At 45.0% G+C, this 25,991-nt stretch overlaps 1 protein-coding gene across 3 annotated transcripts in view; it reads right to left on the minus strand.

Annotated features, from left to right (window-relative positions):
• Positions 1-25,991, minus strand: part of Srgap3 (SLIT-ROBO Rho GTPase activating protein 3) — a 228,228-nt gene that overhangs the window by 57,030 nt on the left and 145,207 nt on the right. For all 3 annotated transcript variants that reach the window (XM_060383893.1, XM_060383892.1, XM_060383894.1), the window contains exons 4-5: positions 14,541-14,603; positions 766-951 (exon numbers count right to left, since the gene is read on the minus strand). In XM_060383893.1, the coding sequence (XP_060239876.1) occupies positions 766-951; positions 14,541-14,603 (249 nt within the window). The remainder of the gene's footprint in view (positions 1-765; positions 952-14,540; positions 14,604-25,991) is intronic.

Raw genomic sequence — 25,991 nt, forward strand, 5'->3', positions numbered from 1 at the left:
GTTGCAAAGACCAAGGCAGAGAGCAATGGAGGAAGGAAGATACTTGGATGTCAACCTCCGGTCTATGTCCACAGACAGGTGAGGAGCACACCTGCATACAAATGTGCACACACTTGCATCCCAACATATACAAGTAAACAAACAAACCCCAGGCTCCATATCTTGAGCTCTCTTCACCACGCCTACAAAAAGGCCTTGCAGCACCCATTCTGAAGCTCTGTCTTTGACGTGGCCACAGCAACTTCACAACAGGCCCATGACAGCTTTAAATGTTAACCTGACAACCTAGAACTACTTGATGAAAAGAATTCTGGAAGAGAGTCTCGATGAGGAATTGTCTACACTGAGATGGACTCTGAGCGTGCCTGTAGGAGATTGTCTTAGTTGAGTGAAGTGGGATGGGAAAACCCACCCTGAGTGTGGGTGACACCATTTCTCTGGCTGGGTCCTGAACTTTGTTAAATGAGTAGAGTTGGCTTGCCATGAGCAAGCAAGCAATCGAGTGAGCGTGTGTTCACTTTTCTCTGCGCTTGCCTGTGGATGTGATATGTCCAGCCACTTTCAGTGCCTGCCCCCTGGGTGACCCTGCTGTCATATACTGTAAACCTGCATGTGTGAGTGAAGGTAAGCTCTTCTCCATAAGTGGCTTTCTGTCAGAGTTCACAGCAGCAGAAATGGAGCTTAGGCAGGGCCCTTTATCTTTCATGCTCAGTAGCTGAGCACACGGCTCTCCTCGTCGTGCCTTGCCCCATTTCTCCCACTCACCTTCTCCTTCATCTTCTCAATCTTCTTCACAGAGCTGCGGCGCTGGGGCCTGTCCTCATGCCGGAGCAGGTTCATGCTGAGGTCTCCTGACTTGTTGAACTGTTTCTCCTCCTGCTTCTCAGCCTCCTTCAGCTTGCTTTCTGCACTGATGCTCTCTGCGTGGTACATGTGGTATGTTTTCATAACCTGGCGACACATGCGTACAAGAAACCAATAGCCTGTTATGGCTCAGCATGGTACATCCTGTGGTTCTGGGCTCCACCCCAAGTTCCACATAACTGTCTTCCTTCCCATCACACTTTCACCTTAATTTCTTTACCTTTGCACAGATTTCCCTGGAAATGAAGGTGCTCCTCGGGTGTGCTGGCTCTGTCATGAGTGACATCATCATCATCACCCTCCTCTTTGTTATCATTATCACATCACTGAGGCTCTACTAAGTGTCAAGCATGAGCTAGTAAACAGAAAATTATGAAGAGCCACTACAGCCCACAGGTGAGCTGGGCCTATGTTGGCTATCCTCTATAGTCCTACTAGCTGTGACCCTTCCTCATCCCTAGCCCCAAGTCAGGGGAAGGGCCCTTAAAATGGGCTCCGCAAGTGGCCCTGTTACATAAGCTAATAGATACTTTGTGGTCCCTGGAATACACTCAACCTTGGCAATATAAAGAATTTCAACAAAGCAAATTGTACTCTGCTACTCAGCTTCTATAACAAAACAGGATATGATTCTAACAGGGGAAATTCTGAGTCTGAAGTTTCATCCTGAAACATTTCCAGACTTGCAAAGAGTCCTATGAATGAGACACACAGTCGGCGCTTCCACTCAGATCTTGACAGAGACTCTTCTCTGAAGCCCACCACATGGCTTACTTGCAGTTTCCCCCGTAGCTACAAAAGCCCACTGCTCACTGAGCTCACCCCGCTTCGGTATGCCAGCTCCGGTAAACTCTGCAAACCCCATGCCCAGAAAGTACTGTGCGTGCTTGACATCTAGTGGTCGGAACACATGACTGCAGCTTTTCAGGTGAGCAAAGAAGTCTAGTTCCCACCGGTCTGTAGGCCGTGGTCGATGACAAGAGCATGCAGCCAAGAGCTGGACATACCTACTTCAGACTTCTTGGGATTCCTAATTTCCCCTTTGGTGCGCCCACGTCCCTCTATGCTCAGAGGCACTCAGCTCTGTGGCTTTGCTGTCACGATGCTGCTGCTGCTGCTGCTGCTGCTTCTATCTAGACACAAACCCGTCTTGGGTTCAGTGATGACTGCTACATTGACTTTTCTACTTCAGCTTTCCAGGTCTGCTTACCTCAGCAGCAACCTATCACCCTCACTGGGCAGTTCATAGGGGCGGAGGAGGCATTTCTATATGTGTCTAGATCAGCAGTTCTCAAGCTATGGGTCACAACTCCTTTGGAGTCAGACAACCCTGTCACGGCGGTCACATATCAGCTACCCTGCATATTGGATATTTGCATTATGGTTCGTAACAGTAGCAAAATCACAGTTAGGAAGTAGCAATGAAATAATTTTATTTCACCACAACACGAGGAACTGTACTACACACAGGGCCACAGCACTGGGAAGAAGCACTGCGCTAGATCTTCTGTTCAAACACCCGCACATGCAACCATCTAACTGTGCCAGGGATGAGTCCCAGCTGCGTGTTCCCACTTCCCATGTTGTCCTCTGCCTCAGTTTCTTCCCCCACCCCCACTATTACCTCATGTTTTTTTTTTCACTCACTCTTCTTGAGCCACACAATGTTCCTCCTGTGCCCTATAAGCCAAAATTCCCAGAATCCTTCTTGGATTGTTCTAAAATTCCCATGCATAAAGAGAGCCCTGAGAACCCGGGACCCAATTGCTTGTGATCCCATTGACTGCGAGTCCCAAAGATTACAGTGAGTTCAGTTGCACAGGGTGACACAGCAGACAGCTGCCACCAAGGAGTGTATTTGGAGGCCTCTCTGAAATGAGTTTATTTATACCAGAACCCTCAATTGTTGCCTTTATTTAATTACAGTTATCCTTTGGCATTCATGAAGGGTTGGTTCTCAGACCGCCCCACGGATTCCAAAATCTGCAAATGCTCAAGTCTCTTATATAAACAGTGCCATAACTGCACAAAGTCTCAGTATGTGTTTCTGTATACTTTAAGTCATCTCTAGGTCACTTACAATATTTAATAGAATGTAAATGTTATTATGTAAGGAGACGTGCTATACTATTCTGAGAATAATTATGGAGAGAGTCTGTTCATGCTCAGTATAGACATTTTTTTTTCTGAATATTTCCACAGATACAGAACTGACAGATACCCAGAGCCAACTGGACCTGAAACACAGATGGCAGCAGGGAAAGACTTCACTTCAATAACCTAGAAGAGTCTGCTTGATGTTGCCAACTGAGACATGCTGAGTTGTATTTAAACTTACCTGGTACTTCAAAGTTTACAAACACCTTGCTATTATCTGCTTCTATTGAAGGAGCATTTCAAACTATCCTTAGCACACTCTTGGAGGCAATTAAAATAGCAATGTCAAACCGAGCGCGGTGCATGCCTGTAAGCCCAGCACTTGGGGAGGCAGGGGCAAGAAGATCTCTTGAGTTTGAGGCCAGGTTGGTCTACAAAGCTAGTCCAGGACAGCCAAGGCTTCACAGAGAAACCCTGTCTTGAAAAACCAAAACCAAAAACCAAACCAAACAAACAAACAAAAAAAACCCAGCAGTGGCAGTTAAGGTTTATTGAGCATCTTCTACATGCTGAGCCTTGATCTAAGCACTGCATACACCACACTATTTCTTACCCCCCCCCCCAAAAAAAAAGAGAAAGGCACTTTTTTATCTCTGATTATAGGTGAGGACCTAAAAACACTTCCATCAGCTTCCTTGAGGTCAAAAACACTAGTACCGCTGGAGTTAAGGTTCAAAGACGGCTGACCCCACTGTGGAGTCTAATGGGCACATGGTAGCAGCTCCCTCTACCTACAGCTTTCTCTACCATGCAAAGGGATGGCAGGATCCTCAGGCTCATGGGGCTTCAGAAGAACTTAGAGTTGTACGGCATCCTAGGCTAATATGGAAAGGATGTGTCTTCATGCCCTCCTGGTGATGCTCAGACAGGGGGAGGTAAAGGCACTTTATAAACAGGAGATGCAAAGTGATTGGCCATCAGCAGCTGTACACTAGGGTAGGGCATATGTGTACGTGTGGTCCAGAGGCCTCCAACTCACTTGGTACCCAGCATGGGGTTCTAGGGAACAACCTCGGAGGGGCACGCAAGTTGGGACACTATCCCTGGATTCCTGTGCTCTCAGAATGTAAAGGCCAGGAGGTCCTGTAAAAATCTTGATGTATTAATTTCTCACTCAAAGACACTGAGACCGGCGGCTGGGTCTTTTGACCCCTGGACCTGGCCTTTTCTGGTAATCATGCTGTCTTTTGCCATATCCACATGCCTTTCACAGCTTTCCAAAAGTCCAGATCCTGAAGGAAGGAAATGGTGGAAATTCTTCAGACTCTTATTTAAATGCAAATGACCCTTATTTAAATCAGAGAACTTGGAAGTCAACAGCATCCATAAGGAGGCATACTTTATAGGGCATCAAGAGGATCAGCTGCCAGGAAACATCTTCTCAAAGATGCAGTCTAGTTGTCCTTTGATCCCCAGATAGGGCCAACACCAGGCACAGTGACCTCTGCCTGCAGCCTTTGAGTGTGAGTGAACTCCTGGGATGAGCCACTACAAAGACATCCAAGAAAGAAAGGAAGTTCCACAATTTGTTTGATCACCCACTGAAGTGACTTATGATCACTGTAGTACTTGATCTCTGTTTTCATTTGCTCATTTGCATGTCTCTAGACTATCTTGTCCTGACTAGAATGCAAAATCCAAGGTAGGACCTTGCCTCTTTCCCTTTACAGACAGATTGCCATCAGGTGTCACTGTATATCTGTATGCCTGTGTGAATGTGTAAATGGGTAGATTAGATGAATATGGTTGAATAGAAGGGTAGGGGGAAAGGTGAGTGGAAGGATAATGGGTGAGAAGTGGAAGGGAAAAGGATGAATGAGAGAGAAAAGAAGGAAAATGGAGAATATACAGTTAGTTCTACTGCCTTTGATTTAATGGCATCATTTGGCAATAAGGAGTAGCTGTACCTGAGTCATTAGATATTTCTTATGTTCCTGGTACTACATTAGGTTATATACAAGGACCTACTACAGGTTATAAGACATATAAAGTCTAACAGAATGTACACAGTGGTTGAGATATGAACAATTTTACTAGCTACTATTGCAGGGTGTAGTCAGAGCTGTGATGTGGGATTATGGGAACTACAGAAAGGGTTCCTGGGTAGTGATAGCTACACCAAGCCTTGAAGAAAGAGTTGCTGCTGTCTATGAACAAGGTGGGGGTCGGAGGGGGGCATGCATTGGGTGTTCTAGACAAAGAATCATTAGCCCAGCAGCAGCAGGTGCTGAGCAGGGCTGAGAAAGAGCTGATGCATAGAAAAATATCAGGTGACTGGTCATCAAAGCCACTGCCTTATCCTCCCCCTCCTCACCCTGCTATCCCCTCAGTGGACATCCGTTGTTTTTCTCTGCCTAGGATCATCTAGTCCTCCAGGAACAGCTTCCTGATTTTGAGGAAACCCCCAAAATTCCCCTCTATTATTCTCAGTCCATAGAGTTCATGGGAAACTGACATGACCTCCAATACTGGCAGTGGCCATGAAACCCAGGCCTGGCCAATTGGTAAACATAATTTCAATCTGGTCATGATTGTGGGGGCTAATGATCTAAGTCAGACCAATTAGATGCTACCCTGGGGACCTTATTTGAAATACTGAGAGTGGCACTGTGGTATCAGGAGGAGAGTAGGAAGTCAAGAGGAGGCAAACTTGATAGGAGAAGCTCACACGGGAAAACAAAATCAAAAGAAGAAGCTAGATGCCAGTTAGAAGGAAGGAAGGATAAATGGGTAGAGATGGATTCCCAGTGAATGAGATTACATATGGATGGATGGATGGATGGATGGATGGATGAGTGGATGGTGGATGGGTGGATGGGTGGATGGGTGGAAAAGAGAAAATAAGGAAGTAGAGAAAGAAAGAAGAAAGGAAGGAGGACTGAGGCAAAGTTCTCCTGCCTTAGAGCTAGTGAGTATATTGGAGGGGGAAGGAAGGCTACCACTTCACAGTGATTAAATATTTGTCAAGCAGCTTTGTTACAGGATTATACCTGATGTCCTCAAAATATTATAGTATAGATAGCAGAGAGAGCCTCTGCCCTCAGAGTACACACTGTGCTGGTGAGATGGACCATGATGTGATAGGCAAGTCCCTGGATCCAGATTCGCCTGAGCCACCAACAGATGCTCATGTTCACATAATTGTTGCTGTGGCGTGAATGAGTCCTCCAAAGTTCAGGCGTTAGAACATTAGCTCCTGATGTAGTCGTGCTGAGAGCTGATTACTGTGGCTATTGCTGGAGTAGGTTGGTTACTGCAAGTGTGAATTTGTTATAAACCAGATTCAGGTTCCTCTTGCTGTCTGTGGTGGCTCTTTCTTGGCCTCCTGTTTTCTGCCACAGATAGCACAGCAATGAGAGCACTTACTAGGTGCCAATGCCATGCTCAGGGACCTCCCGGATCCCATAACCTCACACCAAATTAGCATGTACTTTTAAATAAATCACCTAGTCTCAGACACTTAAGTTACAGCACCACAAAACACTGAAACGCTGTCTGCAGTTGATTCCTGTCCCTTGATAATAAATGAGTCCCCAAAGATTTCCTCCCCTTCTAGGTCCCAGCTACCCACATCAGTCATGATCCCAAGTGACCAAGCTGAGGGAAGAATAATGCTGACTGGTGAGCAGCAGGCTCCGCCCACACACCAGCAGCTGCCTCCCTGCTGTTTCTTGCTGCTGCTGCCCCTCCCCCTCCTGCTCTGTCAAATGCCATCTCATCTCTATCGACTTTCTGATGCTCCAAGATTTCATCAGGCAACCTCACTTCTCACATTCCCTCACACCGTGTCAGATCCCCACAGAGGAGTTCTCCTCAGTGTCTAGCCACATTTCATCATCCACACACAGAGAAGCAGCAACCTGCGCATCCATAGCCAAAAAAGCATCAAACAGGGCAGCAGGAAGAGGTGAGAAGGCCACCCAGAGAGAAACCTCACCTCAGATGAACACATGCCCACGCCCCACGCCAGCTAGCAGATGGTAACCTGGCAGAGCTACCTCTGAGTCTAGATCCACTCACCAAATGCTCCCTCGTGGGCAGCGTGGCATGAAGGCAGAAATGCAAACAAACAAACACAAACCTCCAAATGCCCTAACTCCAGTCTTTTCATTTCATGGAATGGAATGACCAAGAATCCAGTCTAGTTGACCAGGTAGGGTCAGGACTTCCCCACATGTGGTGGAGAAATTGTTTATTAAACAAGATAATTCCCAGTGTCCCTGGTGTGCTATGAACCCCTGTCAATGCTCTCAGGACCCTTTTGGTGCACGTGGGAAAGCCACCATCTGACACTGATGCATCTTTAATGCTAGTCTCTGGCTGCAGCCGCCCAGCAACGGTGTGAGGCTGACTTCTGTGGCAGTTACAGAACGCTTCTTGGACACCGGGCTAAATTCTGCTGCCCACATGCTCTCTTCCAAAGGCTGCCCATGGAAGTCCAATTGGCTCTCTGTACCTAGGTTTCCACTCCCCATGATCAACCCACTGCAGATCAAACACATTCAGAAACTGTTTGCACTCCTTCTCAACATGGACAGATGTTTTCCTTGTTGCTATCCCCTAAAGAATAGAACACGGCAACTGTTTGTGTAGTGTATACGTTACACTGGGCATCATACATAAGCAAGAGGATTTGAAAGTTATGGAGGTGTGTGTAGGTTCTATGCAAATATTGTGGGTTTTTTTTTTTTCTATAAGGAATTAAATGTTCTTAGATTTTGGTATCTGTGGGGGTCCTGGAACCAATCCCCTGTAATTACTCGGGGACAACTCTATTTGCCATATATTTATACAACCAGTTAATATATTTCCTTCAGAAGCTCATGGGTAGGTGCTTGAGCCTAGGGACTCTGTCACAGGGTCAGCCACTCCCCAGCTGGGTGACTCTGAGCTGACTACCTGACCCCTCAATGCCTCAGATCAACTGTTCACCATAATATTGTGGTAATGATGCTTCCTCCTTCCAAAGATCGTGGTGAGAACAAAAGCGAGTCAGTACTTCACGCAGGAGGAGAAAAAGCCATGACTGTGGGAAGAGGCAGCGGGCAGGGGCAGCAGCCCCCACTCATGGGAACTGGGTGTGTGAGGCATCTTGGACATGTGCACTGTCTTGAAAAAAATAGCCCTGGAAGGAGACGCCAGTAACAAGACGCTGTAACCTAGTGACTGAGTTGGTGTGGGGGCAGGGGGAGAGCCAGGGAATGCAACGGAAGACTTCCTGCTACGCCTCTTTCTGCAATCAGTTTAGTTATTGCTGGCTTTTTGTTGTTTATGAAGAATCTATATTGCCAATTTCAAAACTTAAAAAAAAAAAAAGAAGCCTGTTTTGTTTTTTTTTTCATTTGTATGTGTGGTGTGCATGTATGTATATACATATTTGCATGTGGAAGCCTGAGGTTGATATTAGCAATCATCCTCCCTCACTACTCCATTTATTCAATGAGGCAAGGACTCTTAATCAAACCCAGAGCAAGCTTGCTCTGGTGATCCTGTTTCCACCTTCTGACACTGGAATAAACAGGTGGGCCACCACATTCACCCAAGCATTACATTACTCTGATACTCAAGCTTGCATAGCAGGCACTTAACCACTGAGCCGTTTCCCCTGCCAGGCCCCAACACACACACACACACTTTTTAAAAGGGAATGTCTTCCAGGGAAGGCTGCCATGTGTGTGACAGACAGCTGGCCTGGAGGAGGGGAGGAAAGAGAAGGTGGTGGCACTTTCTCAGGCACAACATTCTCAGGGCTCAAGCTGGCCCAGTGGCTAGGGAGACTGGAGGAGAGAGAACAGATAGAGAGCCATGCAGGAAAAACACATAGCTTTGTTCTTCAACAAAGACACACTAACGCTCACCAGGCCCTGAGATATCCTCTGTAGATGTTGAGCTCCTCATCCATCTCTAGATGAGGACCTGGAAATAACCATGTGTTCCTGGGAAGAGCAATCAGGGGCTCTCCTGACAGGGCTTTAGACAGGGCCTCTAAAGTCTGTGTTTTTGCTGGTGCATTGGCTGCTTTTCTACTAATTAATTAGGATGGGGAGAATTAAAAAAAAAGAGAGAGAGGGGGGCTGGATTTGGACAATTTAAAGAAAAGTATTAAGTGAACTAGAGGCTCTAATAGCAAGTAAAAACTATGAGAGTTGTATTTAAATGTTATTCTAGAAGATACAAGGTGCTCTCTGGCTGGCCAGCGTAGCCTCCTTGGTGAGTTCCAGACTAGTGAAAGAGTCTGTATTTAAAAAAAAAAAAAAAAAAAAAGTGGACGGTGCCCGAGGATCAATACCTGAGGCTGTTTTCTGGCCTCTATGTGTGTACACCCACGTGTGCATGCACATACACATGTACCGTCACACAAACACACACACACACACACACACACACACATATTACACAAGTAAAATAAAAAGAAAGATACACAGAGAGCCTGGGTAGAGCTGGGACTAGAACTCAAGTACAGAGGCCTTCTCCCCTACCCCAAACTTGAGCATTGCCCTCACGAGAGAGGCATCATTACAAGTATTTCCTGAAGACCCAGAGTAGATTTCATACCCCCAAGCTTGGCACACAACCAAATCAATTTGTATAAGGTATAGCATATTCATTACTCTGGTTTCAGTGTCTTTCGGTCACTGGCTGTTGCTTGGTGTGGATACCTGAAGCCCTCTCCATTCTGTTCTCAACAAAGAAACAGGGCTCCTCCTGCAGCCTGGGCTTGCAAGGCAGGCCCAGCAGCCAACCAGAGTACCAGTCAGTTACCAAAATAACAGCTGTATCTCATGACCTAGAAATATAATGAAAACCTAAACATAATTCTAGCTGAAGTTTGCTGTTTGCTTTGTTTTTGTTTCTATGGAAGGATTGTACCATGGACCACAATGTCACTCTGTGTTCTTTTCTTCCGAGTCAATATGTGATCAAAGAAAGACTATAATGTGGACAGCTGATGGGAGTTCAGAGGAGGGGGCGGGGAGGCTGACAAACAGATGATAGAATTGATAACCATCATTACCCTCATCAGGGACCCTAGTTGTAGGACCACTTTTTCTGTAGGAAAGAAAAGAATGAGGCTGACTGCATAGTCTCTTTGCTACCTTACTCATTCCTTAGTTACTATGCCTGTAAAACCAGGGCTGTGGAACAAAGGGAGCTAGGAAGATGTGTATATCAGGGATGTTAAATAGAAACTTGTAGCAGTGAAGTCCAGGAGGTCCACAATGCCCCCAGGTGGCTGTGATGGACAGCCAGACATTGCCTAGGCAAGGCTTTTTCCTTCAGGAAAAAGGGAGTTTCTTTTTCTGTCTTGTGACCCAGGGTTAATGGCAGAAGTTTGGGTACTGGGGTCCACTCACTTTGGGTTCCTTTTTCTTAATCATCCAGAAAACTGCCACCACATGACTGGCTACAGCTGACCCTAGCTCAAATTGCCAATCCACAGACTCACAAGCAAATAACATGGTAGGTTTGAAGCCATTGAGTTTGGAAGCAATTTGTTAAGAAACAGTTGAGCAAGCCCCAGGCTCTGCCTCATGTTCTCTCTCCAGCCTGTCTGTATGCTTGGATCCAACACGCCTTGCAGGCAGAATCCACGGCCTTCACTGTCTACACAGCACTTTCCCATTCTTTTGCTTCAACCAGTACCATGGGAGCATCAAGACTGAGCAAGATGCTGACAGAGACCAACTCTAAAACATAGTTCTCAGACAGCAAAATTTCTCTGATGCTACAATGGAAAGCCCTGATTTGGGGATTAAACTATGTTTCTAAATAGCTGTGGTCCTCCTACAGTATCTACAGTGATGGCTTCAGGACACACCCTCATAAACATATCCAGATACCAAACTCCATGAATGTTCAAGTCTTATATAAAATGGTGCAGTGATTATAAAGAACCAACACATTCTCTTCCCTACTGTATCATCTTGAGATTCCTCATAGCACCTAACACAATGCTGTATAAATGGGCCTTATACTGTGTCATGGTGCTTAGGAAATGGCAAGAACTCTGAGTGTATTTGTGAATGTAATGCACAATATTTTAAAATATTTTGACCCAAGGTTGGTTGAGCCTATATGTGTTAGTTAGTTAGCTTTTTGTCACAGTAGCAAATGCTTAAGAGAAATTAAAGGAAGAAAAATTAATTTTGGTCCATGGTTTCAGAGATTTCAATCTGTGCTCAGCTGATTTCCCTGCTGGGAGTTTGTAGTGAGGCAAAGCATCATGGACCAAGAATGTAGGTCAAAGCAAAATGGCTCACCTCTTGGAACCAGGTAGCAGAGAAAGATAGACAGGAAGGAGCTAGGGGCAAGACACTTTTCAAAGACATGTCCTTAGTGGCCTACTTCCTGCAATCAGGTTCTTCCTCTTCTACCTCCCAATAATATCATCAAATAAAGCTGCATAGGTGGACCAAGCTGTTAGCATATGAGTCTTCCAGGGGGGGTACTTCAGACTCATGGATACAGGAACTATGGATATAAAGGGTCACAGTTAGTAATAATGGGGCATTTATTGTTGGGACCTGAGATCCCCTCTCCTTCGCATACACCAGAAGAAGAGAGAGCTGGGAGGCACAGCACTCTTCCTTTCTACCAGCTCCTGGAGTACCACCAGCGAGCCACCGTGAGCCTAGCATGACAGCAAGAGGCTTGTCATGGGGTGAGCCAGCCGCCTACCTGCAAGTCTGATAACAATAGTGTTTCTGTCCAGCTGCCCTAACCTGTAGACAGAATAGGCAGCTATACACACAGATCCCGCTGCATTCAGGACACCAGTACCATAAGGGACACAGAGATGCATTATCCTCTCAGTCTCTGACACTACCCAGTACTGTTCAGTCGACAAGCCACAGGAAAACCATCAGCCCTAGTTTTCACAGACAGAACTGAGAGGCGAAGTGATGGTGTCAATGCCACACACTTCCTGCGTATCTAGTGCAGCATTACTCATCAGCCCACACCTGACTCCAGAGAAGTCACACTGCAACCAGGGAACAGGCACAGACAATGAAGACACGAGGTTTTTATAAGGCTACAAGGGGACTCACAGCCCAGAGGTAGCATACATCTGAATGTGTTAGGGTTTGGAAAAGATGAGTATAACTCAGGTGGACAGAAGGTAAAAGCAGGCAGGCCCTGGTAGGCAAGGGCAACCACAGTGCTGAGGAAGTAGAGGAGACAGTATTGGGGGTGAGTATAAACAGTTTTCCGGGTTAGCTTTTATGGTCAGCTGAAGATAGGCTACAGTCACCTGAGAAGAGGGAACCTCCACTGAAGAACTGCCTGGGTCAGATTGACCTATGAGCTCATCTGTGAAAGAACATCTTGATTGGTGGTTGACGTAGGAGGTCCCAGCCCACTGTAGGCAATGCCATCCCTAGGCAGGTGGGCCTGGGCTGTATAAAAAAAGCAAGTAGTGTGAGCCAGCAAGCAATCTGGAGAACAAGGCAGGAAACAGTGGTTCTCTGTGGTTTCCATGTCAAGCTCTTCCCCTGAGCTTCTTCCCTGACTTCCCTCATTGATGGATTGTGACCTGGAAGTATAAGTCAAATAAATCCTTTTCTCCCCAAGTTGCTTTTGGTCAGGTCGTTTTTATCACAGCTACAGAAAGCGAATTAGGACAGCTGCAATGAGGAGCCCAGCCGGAGGGTGGAGGGAAGGTTGGAGACCTAGGGAGTTGTGAGGGCCTGGAGCTATGGTGCAGGACTGCTGTGGGGAAAGTGATCCATTCACAGAGGGACTCGGAGCATCAGAAAGACCTAGCCTGAGAAATAATACCCAGTGTAGGGAAATCCTCTACAGAATTCTAAGACAGACAATGCCGTTCATTCATTAGCCTTACATACTCATCACCGACACCACCCTTGTGAATAGAGAGGACAGCCTATCTCACACGCACTGAAGGTGACATGAAAATGACAGTCATGTTTAGTGACAAACAGACTCTCCAGCACACTATACAGCCTATCATACTAACCATGCTTTACATACGTGACCCCTCAGTGCTGCTGGCCCTCTAGAGCTGTGATCTCCACATCCATGGAGTCAAAAAAAACCCCGCAGGTTGAAAACATATACTGAGCATGAGCAGACTCTCTTTTTCTCGCCACTAAACAACACAGAGTAGCAATACATACATAGCAATGCCTACATAGCGCTGATGCTGTATCTGCCACAGTAAGCAGTTTAGGGATGGTTTAAAGTACCTGGGAGGATGTGTGACATGACACCACTTTAGACAAAAGACCTGAGTATCTGCAGAATCCCCGTGTCCATGAGGCATTTGGGAACCAATCCCTAGAGACTGGGGGAGGATTTCACTATGCTTTCCAGTGGAAAATTAGATTTGACCCAGATTCTGACTTCAGAGAGTCTGCCTTCTCTTCACCTCTTTTCTCTGTGGTACTAGGGTGAACCTAGGGCCTTGAGCATACTGGGCAACAGCTCTACTACTGAGCTACATACCCAGGCCTCTCTTTACTTTTATTACTATTATGTTTTTTATTATAGAACGTATATATTACTATATAATACATATTACAGGACAAGGTCTCACCAGGTTGCCCTGGCTTTGTCCATGCTCTATAAGCCCGTGCAGGCTTCAAACTTGTAATCCTCTTTCACCAAGGCAGTCTCCCCCTAGTTCACATCAGTTAAAAAAAAAAGTCTTATTCTAGCCCCCACCCCCCACTGCTGGGGTCTACATTGGACCTTCCACCTGAAGTACAGGCCCTGGACCAGCCACTCAGCCCCTGAGGAACCCGCTGCTACCACCATGTGTGTATAAATATACAGACAGTAATAACAGAGAGAAAGGGTTTCATGCAGCCTACACTTGTTTTCACGTTAAATTAGGACTTTTATAAAGAACCTCTACTCTCCATCAAACATAACAGTTCTACCTGGCACTTCACCTGTGGGCCTAACCTCTATAGTACCCCAAGGCCATCTACATGGCTTTCCACATTCTCACCAAGAAAGCCAAAGTCTGTTCTTGCCCTACAGCCTGGACAGAATGCTTTCCATGCCACTGCCTTCCTCAGTGCTAATGTCTATCTCAAGCCAAGGTCCCAAAGCAGGGAGCAAGGTCTAAACTGGGATGTTCTCCACTAGAAATAGTCAGGCATGCTCACCATTTACCTTTGAGTTCTTCTCAGAGCAGGAGAATAACAAAGACAAAGGGATCTAAGCAAAACATGTGCCTGTCTAAGGCCACAGTCACCAAGCACCACAGTCTACATTCCTGCCCTCTGGAGACTTCACACCATGTTCTTCCATCCCCCCTTCAGGACCTTTGTGCTCGGAACACATCCCATATCTGGCAGATCATGTCACTCTCTCACACACTTTAACTTACTAAACACGCCCAAGACCCATTCCAAACATAAGGAATCAGGAGTTGGGGTCATGAGTCATTGCATACTTTCATGATAACCCACTGTCACTCCAAATTCTACCCTACCTCCTAAGGAGACAAGAGGCCCAAACAATTAGCAATGGTCCTGGGCAGAACTTACTGTATAGAGCTCATTGGTCACCTTCAGCAGCTCCTCATGCATCTGCAGGCCAATCTCTTTGCTCTGGAATACAGAAGAACAAGTGTCAGTGCGTAGAAATGGTCTGGTTGTCCCTTCAAATGCAAATTGTGCAAAAGTAGCACCGTTACTCCAAGCCCCTTGATTCTGAAGTGTGGGATAATACCTTCCAGGGCTGTCAAGACGAAACTTCATAGACTTTATAAACCTGGTGAACTTCTTATTGTCCTTCCTCCTCAATTCAATCTATCACCATATCCTTTACCCTTTGTAGCAGGGACTGGGGGTGCACTCTCCATCACCCACTTCTACTCTCCCTACTTCCTGGTAGAACCATTTGTTCCTCTAGCTCAGCCCTTCCAGTGAACTTCACCACACCCTCACCCTACATGGTGGACTGTTCTTTGTGCTGATATAGTCCTGGGCTGACTTAACTAGACAAAGAAGTGGGACATGCATGAGGTAGAAGAAGGTTTTAGCCCTTTTGTGGAGTGTGAGCAAAACTCCGCACAACCCCTGTTGGTACCAGTGGGCATCTAGAGACAGAAAGAGGATGTTGCCTTAGGAGGGCAGAGTAAAAGGAACCTTGTTCCTTTCATTACTTTCTGAACCCTGATTGATCCTAAAACTTTGAGCTAGTCTCTATCTACTTTTTGTGGCTTTGTTGCTTACGGTATGTTAATCTATAGTCTCCTGTTACTTATAGCCAGAGCCCCCTAATGTACACAGCCTCATCTTCCATCACCAATTCCTAGAATAAGACAACCTCACTACAGAACCAGGTCTCTAAATCTGCCTCTTTTTGCCTAGGTTGGGTCTTATCATGAAGGCTGATGGAGCTACGGCTTCATTCAGAGCAGAAGTGGGAGCCGAAGGCTTTCAAGTGAGAGGATGCTCAGGGTCATGCCTCAGGAAGAAGTACATGTACATAGAGCATGGACTGATGGGGTGGGGCCAGAGGCATGTTCTTGTAATTTTTCAAGAGAACTGTAAGCCACCATATGGAACCTGCTTAGTCTCAACTCCTGGGCACCTCCCCCAAGCAGCCACAGAGCTGATGCTTGGCCAGCAGCCTTCAAAGCATCTTTATTATTGTTAGTTTTTTTTCTTTTGGTTGGAGAAGGGAAATAGTCCCAATTACAGTTCCAAATACTACTGAGTAATGAACCCAAACCAAACATTCCACCAGGGACAGGAGGCCAAAACCAAGACAATCTTCAATAAGCCACCACACCCAGACCTTGGGGACTCAGTGACAACATACTGGCCCTCGCTGTCCACATTTTTTGAATATTTTCATGCCTGCAAAGGACATTCCTTTACACACAAGGTTGGACTAAAGAAGATTCAAGCATCTCATAGTCTTGCCTTTCTGACAAACTGACAGTAAACTGAGGCTAGTCAGCCACCATAAAGCAGGTATCACTGGCCTCTTTTTTCCCAACAGCATAACAGTTTCAAGGTTAAATTTCCTTAGGGAGAACTTTGTTTGGGGCAATAGCCTATGAATGGATGGCAAGATGTTGGGTAGCCTACCTGCCTCTTCTTGTTAGTAGTCCCTCCCCTTAGCCTGAAGTTGTGAGCGCCACAATCATTTCTAGACATTGCCAAATGTCATGGAGGGCTAAAACTACTCCTCAGTAAAATACTGCCTTAGGCAAGACCTCCAAGCAGCAGCTTCTCTGGCCTGCAAGAATATTTTGTTTGGCCACTTGGTGATTCTAGAAAGTCTGAACACTTTCCAGCATTTAACAATCAAGATATTTCCCTCATAAGTCCCAACTTTCAGCTACTCTAGGAAGACTAGATGGCCCAGCATTCCAAGCCCTGTGTCAACGGTGGTAGTCTCATGTTCTCCAGCTAGGCACAGGGCCCACAAAAAGTGTTTCAATTTATGATTCTGAAACCAGGAGTCATTTCAGAGAGGAGTGGCCATCTGTACCTCTGGGTGTTCATAAGAATGACAACTGCTGGGCCAGGACATCTGGCATGTGACTGGACTTTGGAGCCAGCATTCATCCCACTCTCCAACTTGTAGCCAGTAGGCTACATGCACATCAGGATAGCTAGGAGTCCAGCCCAGCACAAAACTGTAAACTTGCTCAAAACTTCATGAGATTTCTGTTTGGATTTTTTTTTTTCCTGTAAGTCAACTGTGTAGTTCTCAACCCTGAATTTTGTATACGGCCACATTGTATGGCAGTCCCAAAAGGATGGCGACACCTAGTAGGAACTTCTGAAGACTCATGGCTACCCAGTGGATCGCAGCATATGTTTGGATTCATGGCACTCTGAGCCTATGCTTGAGCCTGTGGTATTGCCTCCAGTTCCTCCCTAGCTTTGCATCCATGGAATATCCACACACATGGAATATCTAGTTAGAATCCAGCCTCTACCAAGCACTACAGACAAGAGTGAACGACAAAGCCCAGCTTTCAAGCAGTATTTAGCAACAGCATTCACGAAAATCATCTTTCATTTACTTGATACTATTCAAAGTCCCTTCCATGTACCCATTTAAACCTTTAAGGCAACTACTACTATTTTTCTCTTTTGACAAATTGGGAGAGCTAAAGCTTCAAAAGGGCTGAGCACCTTGCCCAAGATGGCACAACTAGAAAATTTCAGAGGCTGGAATCAGGTTTTTGTTGGTCTGGCTCAAAAGCCTGGTCTGTTTCTTCAGGGTTCAGTGCACAGATGAAAAACAGCCACTGCAAAGCTGCAGTAGACACAATACAGGCCACAGGCAGGTGGGGAGGAGGCCAATCCCACAGGACACTGTCTAGGTCTCTGATGTACCTTCTCACCATCTGCTCAGGTATTACCTCCCAGGCCATGTCCCCCACACCCTGACACCCACACCCCTGCATCCAGCCAAGAAAGTCTGGTTCCTTTTATTCCAATTGCCCTGCTAGGGACAATGGCCCTAGCAGCTTCAATGGCCATCATTTGCTTCTCCTTCTAAGAGAACATGAGATGTGGGTGGGACCTGTCTATACCTGGCTGAATCCCCAGACAGGGGCTGGCTGTGACAGGGTGACCTGGAAATTTGTCTCAAGGTTTGGGTCACAGAAAGAATTGTGACCCAGGCTGAAGCAAGAAGCATTTTCCTTGAGGGCCTTTCCTGTGAAATGTTGACCACAAAGACTTGCATACAAGAAGAGCTCTATAAATGCCCTAGGATACTCTCGTGGATGAAATTTAAAGTTAGAGAGAATGAAAAGGTGGTCATTTTTATCCTTTTGCATCAAAACAAGCAAACATTAATTTGCATCAATGTAAGCTAAAATGACAAAGACAAAGTTTCTCTTGTAATGACACAGTTCCATTGCCATGAGTATCATGCCATATGTAACCTGACTTAGTTTTTAATGCAGGAGTAACTATGCTTTTGAGGGGAAACTCCTAAGACTTTTCCCCCCCAGAACCGAGGTATATATCTCAGAGGAAGAATGAGAACTTAGTATGCACAGGATCTGGGTTTGGTTTTCAGTACCACACCCAAAAATAACCCCCAATAATAACAAAAGGGCTGCTTTAATATAGATCTTAGGGCTTATGAGCTACATTTTGAAAGTTTTATCCTTAAGGAATCTGCATTTATTCCTATCAAACTAACTCAAAAATGAGCTGTTTCTAACACTGATGTCACCTTCTATGTCTCCTACCAAACTCAGGCTGAAACCTAACCTTCAAAGCCTCACGGTAATAATATTGAAGACAGTTAGGATTAGTCAGAGTTAGGAGAGCTGGCCCCCCATAACAGGATTAGTGACTGTGTACAAGAAGAGAGATCCCAGGTAGCACTTCTTCCTCCATCTCACTATGTGATCTTTGCACAATGTTGGGGTTCTGCAGCATCCCTACCAGCAAGAAGGCCTTTATTAATTCTGGTTCTTCAACCTTGGACTTCCAGCCTTCAGAACTGTGATCAGAGAAAACTTTGATTCTTTATAAATTACTTACTCTGTATCATTCTGTTATAGCAACAGAAAGATCTAAAAATAGCACTGTCTAATTATGAGGGAGCTCTCACCTAGGCCCAAAAGGCCACAGTCACATGCTCTCTCTCACATATGCAGATCCTAGCTTCAAGTCTTTTGCTTTGTGTTTAACCTCCAGTAGAACATGGGGAAGCCAGGAAGCTAGAAACAAGCCACTGGGTTTACGGGAGAAGAAATGGTAAATTACAGAGTAAATGAAAGTAAGAAGTAGGAACACTAGGAGGTCCATGGCAAGGTCCAAGTATGGTGAGGGATAAGGAAGTGAGACACTGGCCAAAGGCTTAACCAAAATGCAGGTTGTATGAAAAAAATATATGGAAAACTACAATCATATAATGCAGGAAAAAAAATTCAGTTAGTGTAGATTAGAAAACATAGGTGTCATGCAAGTAGACAGGAGAAACGCCTTGAGGAAAAGGTTTGAGTAGGAAAAGAAAGATTGAGGAGAAGGAGTGTAGAAGATGGGTTAGCCAAAATTAAGGGTACATAATCCCCCACCAAGGCCTCTATTTGTAAAATGTATGGCTTAATACAGAGACTCATAACTGGTCAGAGCACCAAGTAGCAACTGAGCGCTCACTTATGAATAAGTCATCTATGTCAGCCTCCCGCCACCAAGGCAGGGCTTGGGACACATCACAGAAGAAAGGGCAGAAAGAGTGGGGAAGAAAGCCGTGCCGTGCAGCCTTCTGGATACGACATGGTCTCCGTACACATCAACCCACAGAGGCTGTGGCCTGCATAAGACTACCACAAGATCAAGCCAGCCAGGATTCCAGCATAGATGTGGCCCTGAGGCCCCACGCTTACATAAGGAGCTCTATTGGCAGTTGATAGCTGCTAAGGGAGTGAGAGCCACACTCTTTTGGGGACATGACCATTTGTAGGTCATCCATGCTCCAGTGGATGGCCACACACCCATGTACATATAGGCAGTGGGTTATTAATAACAGATTATTAGAAAAAGACACAAAGTTGGGGGGGTTATGGGTAGCAGGATAGTAGGAGGAGCTGGAGGGAGGTTGTGTTGGATATATAGAAGCAATGTATACTGTATAAATGTAGAAAACTTCCAAAGAATAAAAAATATTTTTTAAAAAATTAATAGTCTTAAAATGTTGGATTGGGAGCTCGGAAGATGGCTCAGAAGGTAAAGGCACTTGCTATAAATCTGGCAACCAGAGTTGTCACTTAGAACCCACATGTGGAAGGAGAGAACCAATACCTGTTAGTTGTCCTCTGATTGCCACATGTGTGTTATGACACACACACACACACACACACATCACACACACAAACACATACAGACATATACGCATATCAGTCAATCAATCAATGTAAAAACTTTCAAAATGTTGACTTGAATAATAAGGCTCCTCCCTTCGTTTCTCCAAGAAGACCATTCTAAATAGCTCTTTAGAATATACTTGGTCAGGAATAACTTCTATTGACTTTCAGTCATCTCTGGGGGCCTGTCTCATCAACCCCTGCTACAGCTAGACCTGTCTCTCTTCTCTCACCTTTGTTTGAGTAGATGTTCTCATGCTGGGTCACAAGCCAGGGCCATTCCAGAATCTTTCTAATTCTGGGGTTCCAAATTAACAAAAGCAAATAAATATAATGAAACAACAAAACCTAACTCTCTTTCAATCCTAAGTCCTGACCCATCCTTCTCCTGTCTTCATCCTCTGTCTTGCTGCCCATCAAATCACAAACTTAAGACTCAGGGCACTCCATGGTCAGATGCCTGGAGCATGTGTGCACTGGCTAGTGCTCAGAACCATTGTGTTCTTATGTCTGGAGCAGAGACTTAAAGGCATGTGCCACAGAGTGTGGACCTATCTGCGTGTCCTGGAAAGCCAATGTGCCCTGAACACATTGGCTCCAACCAATAAACAGCCAGCTCCTCCTAGACCAATAACAAGGCTCTCTGTGTTGTTGCCTAGTCCCCTTCCCTCAGAACAAGTGCCTGGGCCTGGTTCCTGCCACCTTCCACCTGACCTTAGACAATTTTCTACCCTCCACTAGTTTGCTGTTCCCTGTTCTTGGCCACTCCTCAGGCTTCTTTTCTTAGAACTAGCATGTGTCTCCTGCTGCTGCTGCAGCTCCAAATGGAATCATTCCTCTTTAAACGGCAAACGTGGCTTCAAATCCTCTCCTCCTTCTTCTCTTCCTCCTCCTCTTCTTTCTACTCCTTCTCCTCCCCATTCTCCTCCTCAAACTCAGCAGAGGTTCTCAGTATCTCCTGAGGATATTTTGACCCAGAAAGCCTCTTTTTCAGAGCTGCAAAAATAACTGGCCCAAGGGCACCCAAGGATTCCTCACAGATGTGCTTTGAATGTGCAATGGTCCCATAAGCTCATGAAACTGAATGTGCTTCCCAGCTGGTGACACTGTTAGGGAAGGCTGTGAAGCCCAAGGAGGTGGAACCTTGCTGGAGGAAGTGGGTCATAAGGAGCGGCTCTTGCAGTATTATAAACTAGCCCTACTTCCTGTCCTTTCTCTTCTTCCTAAATCTGGTGCAGTGTGAATAACTGGCTTATACTCCCGACACCATGCCTTCCCCACTGTGACAGACTGTTCCATCTCAAACTATAAGCTAACATAAACCCCTCTTCTCAAAGGAGATCTTGGTGGGTATTTGGTTACAGCAATTAGAAAGTAACTAACATAGCTACGGAAGAGTGACTGACATAGTCAGGAAAGAAGTTTCTGGATCTCTAGCACTGCTCCTGATAATAATAATCACAGTACCTGCCATCATTATTCACAAGAGTGTCTAGTGCTATTACTATGAATGGTACTATCATTGTAGATAGTGACAGTACTAGCTACCATTTCTGGGCCACCTGATATATGTCGACAACCACACTGTTTCTCAGATGCCTGTGTGAGATAGATCAGACGTTTGGGGGAGGCATGGATACGACCCCACTTTGAGGATCAGGATGCAGACATGCAATAAAGGGACATCATTTGGCCACTGTTGACTAGGATAATAAGTGCACCATTCTCAGTCTTTCCATTCTGTTGCCTTGGTGAGAAAAAGTATTTTTTCTTTCTTGTTGTTTTTAAAAACATTTAAAAATAATCCTAGTACAAGGATGTCCAAATGCCTTGATCTTGAAAGCATAGTGATAATTACAAAGCTCTGCTTCAGATCATTGTAAATATCAGATAACATCCAGTCCTCCTTACCGTCTTTTAGAATCAGTTGTCATTTGGTGACTAAGTTCCTACCCAACCCCTAACTTCCCTGCAGGAAGAGATGGTGTAGAATGCTGGCCTGTACCCCTGTGGGCATAGAACTTACCAGAAGTAATCTTTCTTGGCTATGTCCTGATGGTGGCTGACATTTTTCCATTTTCTTCCTCTTTTTTCCTGCTAGAATCTCTTGCAGATTAGACACTAACACTGAGAGTGGGAAAGCCTCCTGTCCTTGGAGTATGCAAGATCAGTTTCTTATGAAAACCTTCAGCTTCTCAGTTCTGAGTTTGATGTTTTCTCCCTCTCTGTGCTAGTGTCAAGCCTACGGATGCTCTCAAGGTTTTATCCTCCGTTCAAAGTACTGTCAGTCATTTATGATCACTAAGTCACTGAGCCAGGACATTGCCCTAACTCCCCATCTCTTTACAATATGAGCTTCTGTTTTGTTTGCATTGTTTGTGGACGGGAGAAGAATGAGAATTGCGTTTGCATTTCAAAACTGCCTTTACTCATGTGTTCACCCTTCCATTTACCACCTTTTACCCATTTACCCAGTCATCCATCCATCCTCACACTTATCTACACATCCACCTAATCATCCATCCACTCCTGTCCACAATGCACCTATACGGCCACTCTTTCACTCACCTATCCATCCATCCACCACCTACACATCCATTTTCACCCACCCACTCATTCATCCTTCCACTCACCTACACATCTACCCATGCATCCACCTACCCACCTACACATCCACTCTTTAACCCACCCACTCTTTCATCCTTCCACTCACCTACCTATCCCCTCATTTATTCATCTACTCATTCAACCTCCCATCTACTCATCCTTCCTTCCTTTTCTTTCCATTTTTATATCATCTTCCCTAATCCAGGCCCTGAGAACATTCTACCACTACTGTGCATGTAAGAAAATGAGTGTAACAGCATGTAACTTTTCTCCCTTGGTTCAGTCTTTCTGTCCTCAAAAATATCAAAGGCATGTGTAAAATCAGTCACCCTTTGGTGTGCCTCTGAAAACTCCACTAGTGAAACAGATTCCTTGAACAAATGAAGCTCAGTCAAGAACCTTCAGTGGGCGGCTAGAGAGATGGCTCAGAGGTTAAGAGCACCGACTGCTCTTCCAAAGGTCCTGAGTTTAATTCCCAGCAACCACATGTGGCTCATAACCACCTATAGTGAGATCTGCTGCCCTCTTCTGGCCTGCAGGCAGAACACTGTATAAGTAATGAATAAATATATCTTTAAAAAATTAAAAAATAAAAAAGAACCTTCAGAGGGTCTCAGGTATCTGACACTCAAGAGCCTTTCTGACTCACCCAATTTGCCTTTATTGGTTTCCACCCTCTCTTTAAAGTTTCCAATATTTAAAACATGCAGAAACATGACACTTAAGTTTAATAATTATTTTGACTTTGATTTTTTAATTTGAAACGACTTTAGGAAGTGAAATGTTACAGAGACAATTGAAGCGTCCTTGCCTCCTTCCTCTCTACTCATTCCTCAATGACTCTTCTATGGTTGCGTGATCTTACAGGTCCATAGCTACCTCGCCTTATTCCAGACAGGGGTCAAAACAATAAATAAATAAATAAACAAACAAAACATGAATCATATAAATTTTTCATCAGGTCTCTACTATAATGCTGCTCTATGTTTGAGGGACTGTTGAAACTGGCTCTCTCTAATCCATACTATCTTTAAACTCAAAATCTCTTCTGTTCAACCTCTCAAGTACTGGGATTATAGGTCTGTACCACAATGCCAGGGGAAAATATCATACTTAACCTTCCTTTTTTTGCTTAACACATATTTTCAAGTTTTATCCAAATTGATACTAACAGATATAGACCCTTGATCTTAATTGTTTTATACTGTTCTAGCATGTGACTGCCATCGCTATTTAATTAACCATTCACTGAATGGGCGTCAGATCCCCTGGAGCTGGAATTACAGAGGGTTGTCGGCCACCACATGGGTGCTAAGAACCAAACCCAGCTGCTCTGCAACAGCACCCAGTGCTCTTAACCTCAGTCATCTCTCCAGCCCACAGAATAGATGCTTAGCAAGGAAATATCTAGATCTAGGCAAATGGTAGGCATGCCTGTGGGACATTGTTTTGATTGTTGGTTGCCACAGTCCCCTGTGGGCAACACATTCCCTACGTAGGGCCTGAATTGTGTTAAGAGTAAAAAAGCTAGCCCAGGATAAGCAAGCCAGCAACATGGACTCCTGTCTTCACCCTGTTCTTGGCTGTGCTGTGGCTCTAGGGATTCCTGTCTTGATTTCCCTGAAACTACAAACTGTAACCTACAACCGTGAGTCAAATATTTTAAACTGCTTATAGAAGGCATCTCCATAAAAACTTGTGTGTGTGCTGATGGCTTAGAACATCTTCAGGTTATACTTTAAAGTGGAATTGCTTGCTTCCAGAGACTGTAATTCTTCCTCCATCGATACTAGACAATTTACATTCCTGTGACAATCCCTGACACTCTACACACTGTTTTCCACAAGGGACTGCTTTGTCAATCTACCAGGCATCAAGCTGTGTCTCAACTAACTGTCTTCTGATTACCAGCCTTTTTTAATTTTTAGAATTGCAGTTACATCTTCTATAACCTGGGCAGTTGTATCCCTTAATCTGTTCCTATTGGGGTGTTTGCTCTTTTCTTACGTATTTGGAAAAGATGACTTTAATTTTGGGGTATTAAAATTTTATTAAGTCTGTGAAGACCAAATATCTTCCCCTTGTCTCAAAGGTATTTTGTCTATCAATCCATTGATTTATGTTTCTTGCTGTAGGGAAAGGTTTTTTTAATTATATAATATAAAATATTAATATTTTTCTTTTAGAGTGTAAATCTTTTTTATTTTAATTGAAAGTAAAATAATATTGAAGAGATGGCTCAGCAGGTTAGAGCACTTACTGCTCTTGCAGAAGAGCCAAGTGTGGTTTCCAATACCCTTGTCCCTATAAACTCATATCCAGGGGGGTCTGACAACCTTTCTTGGACTCCACAGGCATTGGCACACAATGTACCTATATCACAAACCTCTGCACACACACACAAACACAAACAACTCTAAACACCTGAATTTCTTTTTATGGATAATTTTTAATTTTTATTTATTTTATGCACATAAGTGTTTAGCCAACATATATGTATGCATGTATAACACGTGCATGACTGATGCCCTCAGAGATCTGTAGAGGGTGTAGATCCCCTGAAACAAGCATCACGAATGATCGTGAGCCACTGTGTGGGTGCTGGGAACTGAACCTACATCCTCTATAAGCGTAGGAAGTGCTCCTAATGGCTGACCCATATCTCTAGCCCAAACCACCATAAAGTGAAAATTTTTAAATAATAAAGAGCTGTAAAAATATTCAAAATGGCCAAGTATGGTGGCTTATATCCTTAATCCCAGCAAATTGGGAGGCAGATTTCTGTGAGTTCAAAGCCAGCCTACTCTGCATTGCAAGCTCCAGGCCAGCTAGAGATACATGATGAGACCCTGTGTTAGGATTTTGAAACTAAACCTGCTCCTGGGTTGCCCAGCAACTTACGATGTTATTGAGTCGATGGCTAGGTGACCACACCTAAAGGTATGGTTACCTTCCCCCTTAAAGGGACCAGCCAGCCATGTGGTCCCTCTCTTGGTCTCTCTTGCTCCTGGTCTCTTCCCTCTTGCTCCCCCTCTTGCTCTCCCCTTTCTCTGTCGGGCCCCCTCTCTCTTTCCCCCTCCATCATGTCCTGCTCTCCCCACTCTGTCTCTCTCTCCATATCCACCTAATAAACCACTTTCATAGAAGATCTGTTGTAATCATCATATGATTTAATTTGTCCCCATCATTTGGTGCCGAAACCCGGGAGGGTTATCCTGGCTTAGCCAAAACCCCTCTTGGCCTTCTAGGGAACAATGGATGTGGACAACAGATCTTCACTGCTCTATCTATGTCTAAAAATCTTTACTTTTCCTCAACTATCTACTGTGCCCAGCACATCTGTCCCTGCAGCAACAATGAAGGTGGCCTCCCAGCTCCCTGTGGCGGCCACTACCTGCTGCTTAAACTTGTTCCAGTACTCTGAACCCCTGGGACTCATTCCATGCCAAAATCGACTTGAAAAAGTCGCTGGCCTAACCTATGCCTAAAAATCTTTACTTTCTCTCATTGCCTTTATGCGCACACCTGCTCTGGC

This window comes from Meriones unguiculatus, chromosome 5, assembly GCF_030254825.1.
Source record: "Meriones unguiculatus strain TT.TT164.6M chromosome 5, Bangor_MerUng_6.1, whole genome shotgun sequence".
In the NCBI taxonomy this organism is placed as follows: Eukaryota; Metazoa; Chordata; class Mammalia; order Rodentia; family Muridae; genus Meriones; species Meriones unguiculatus.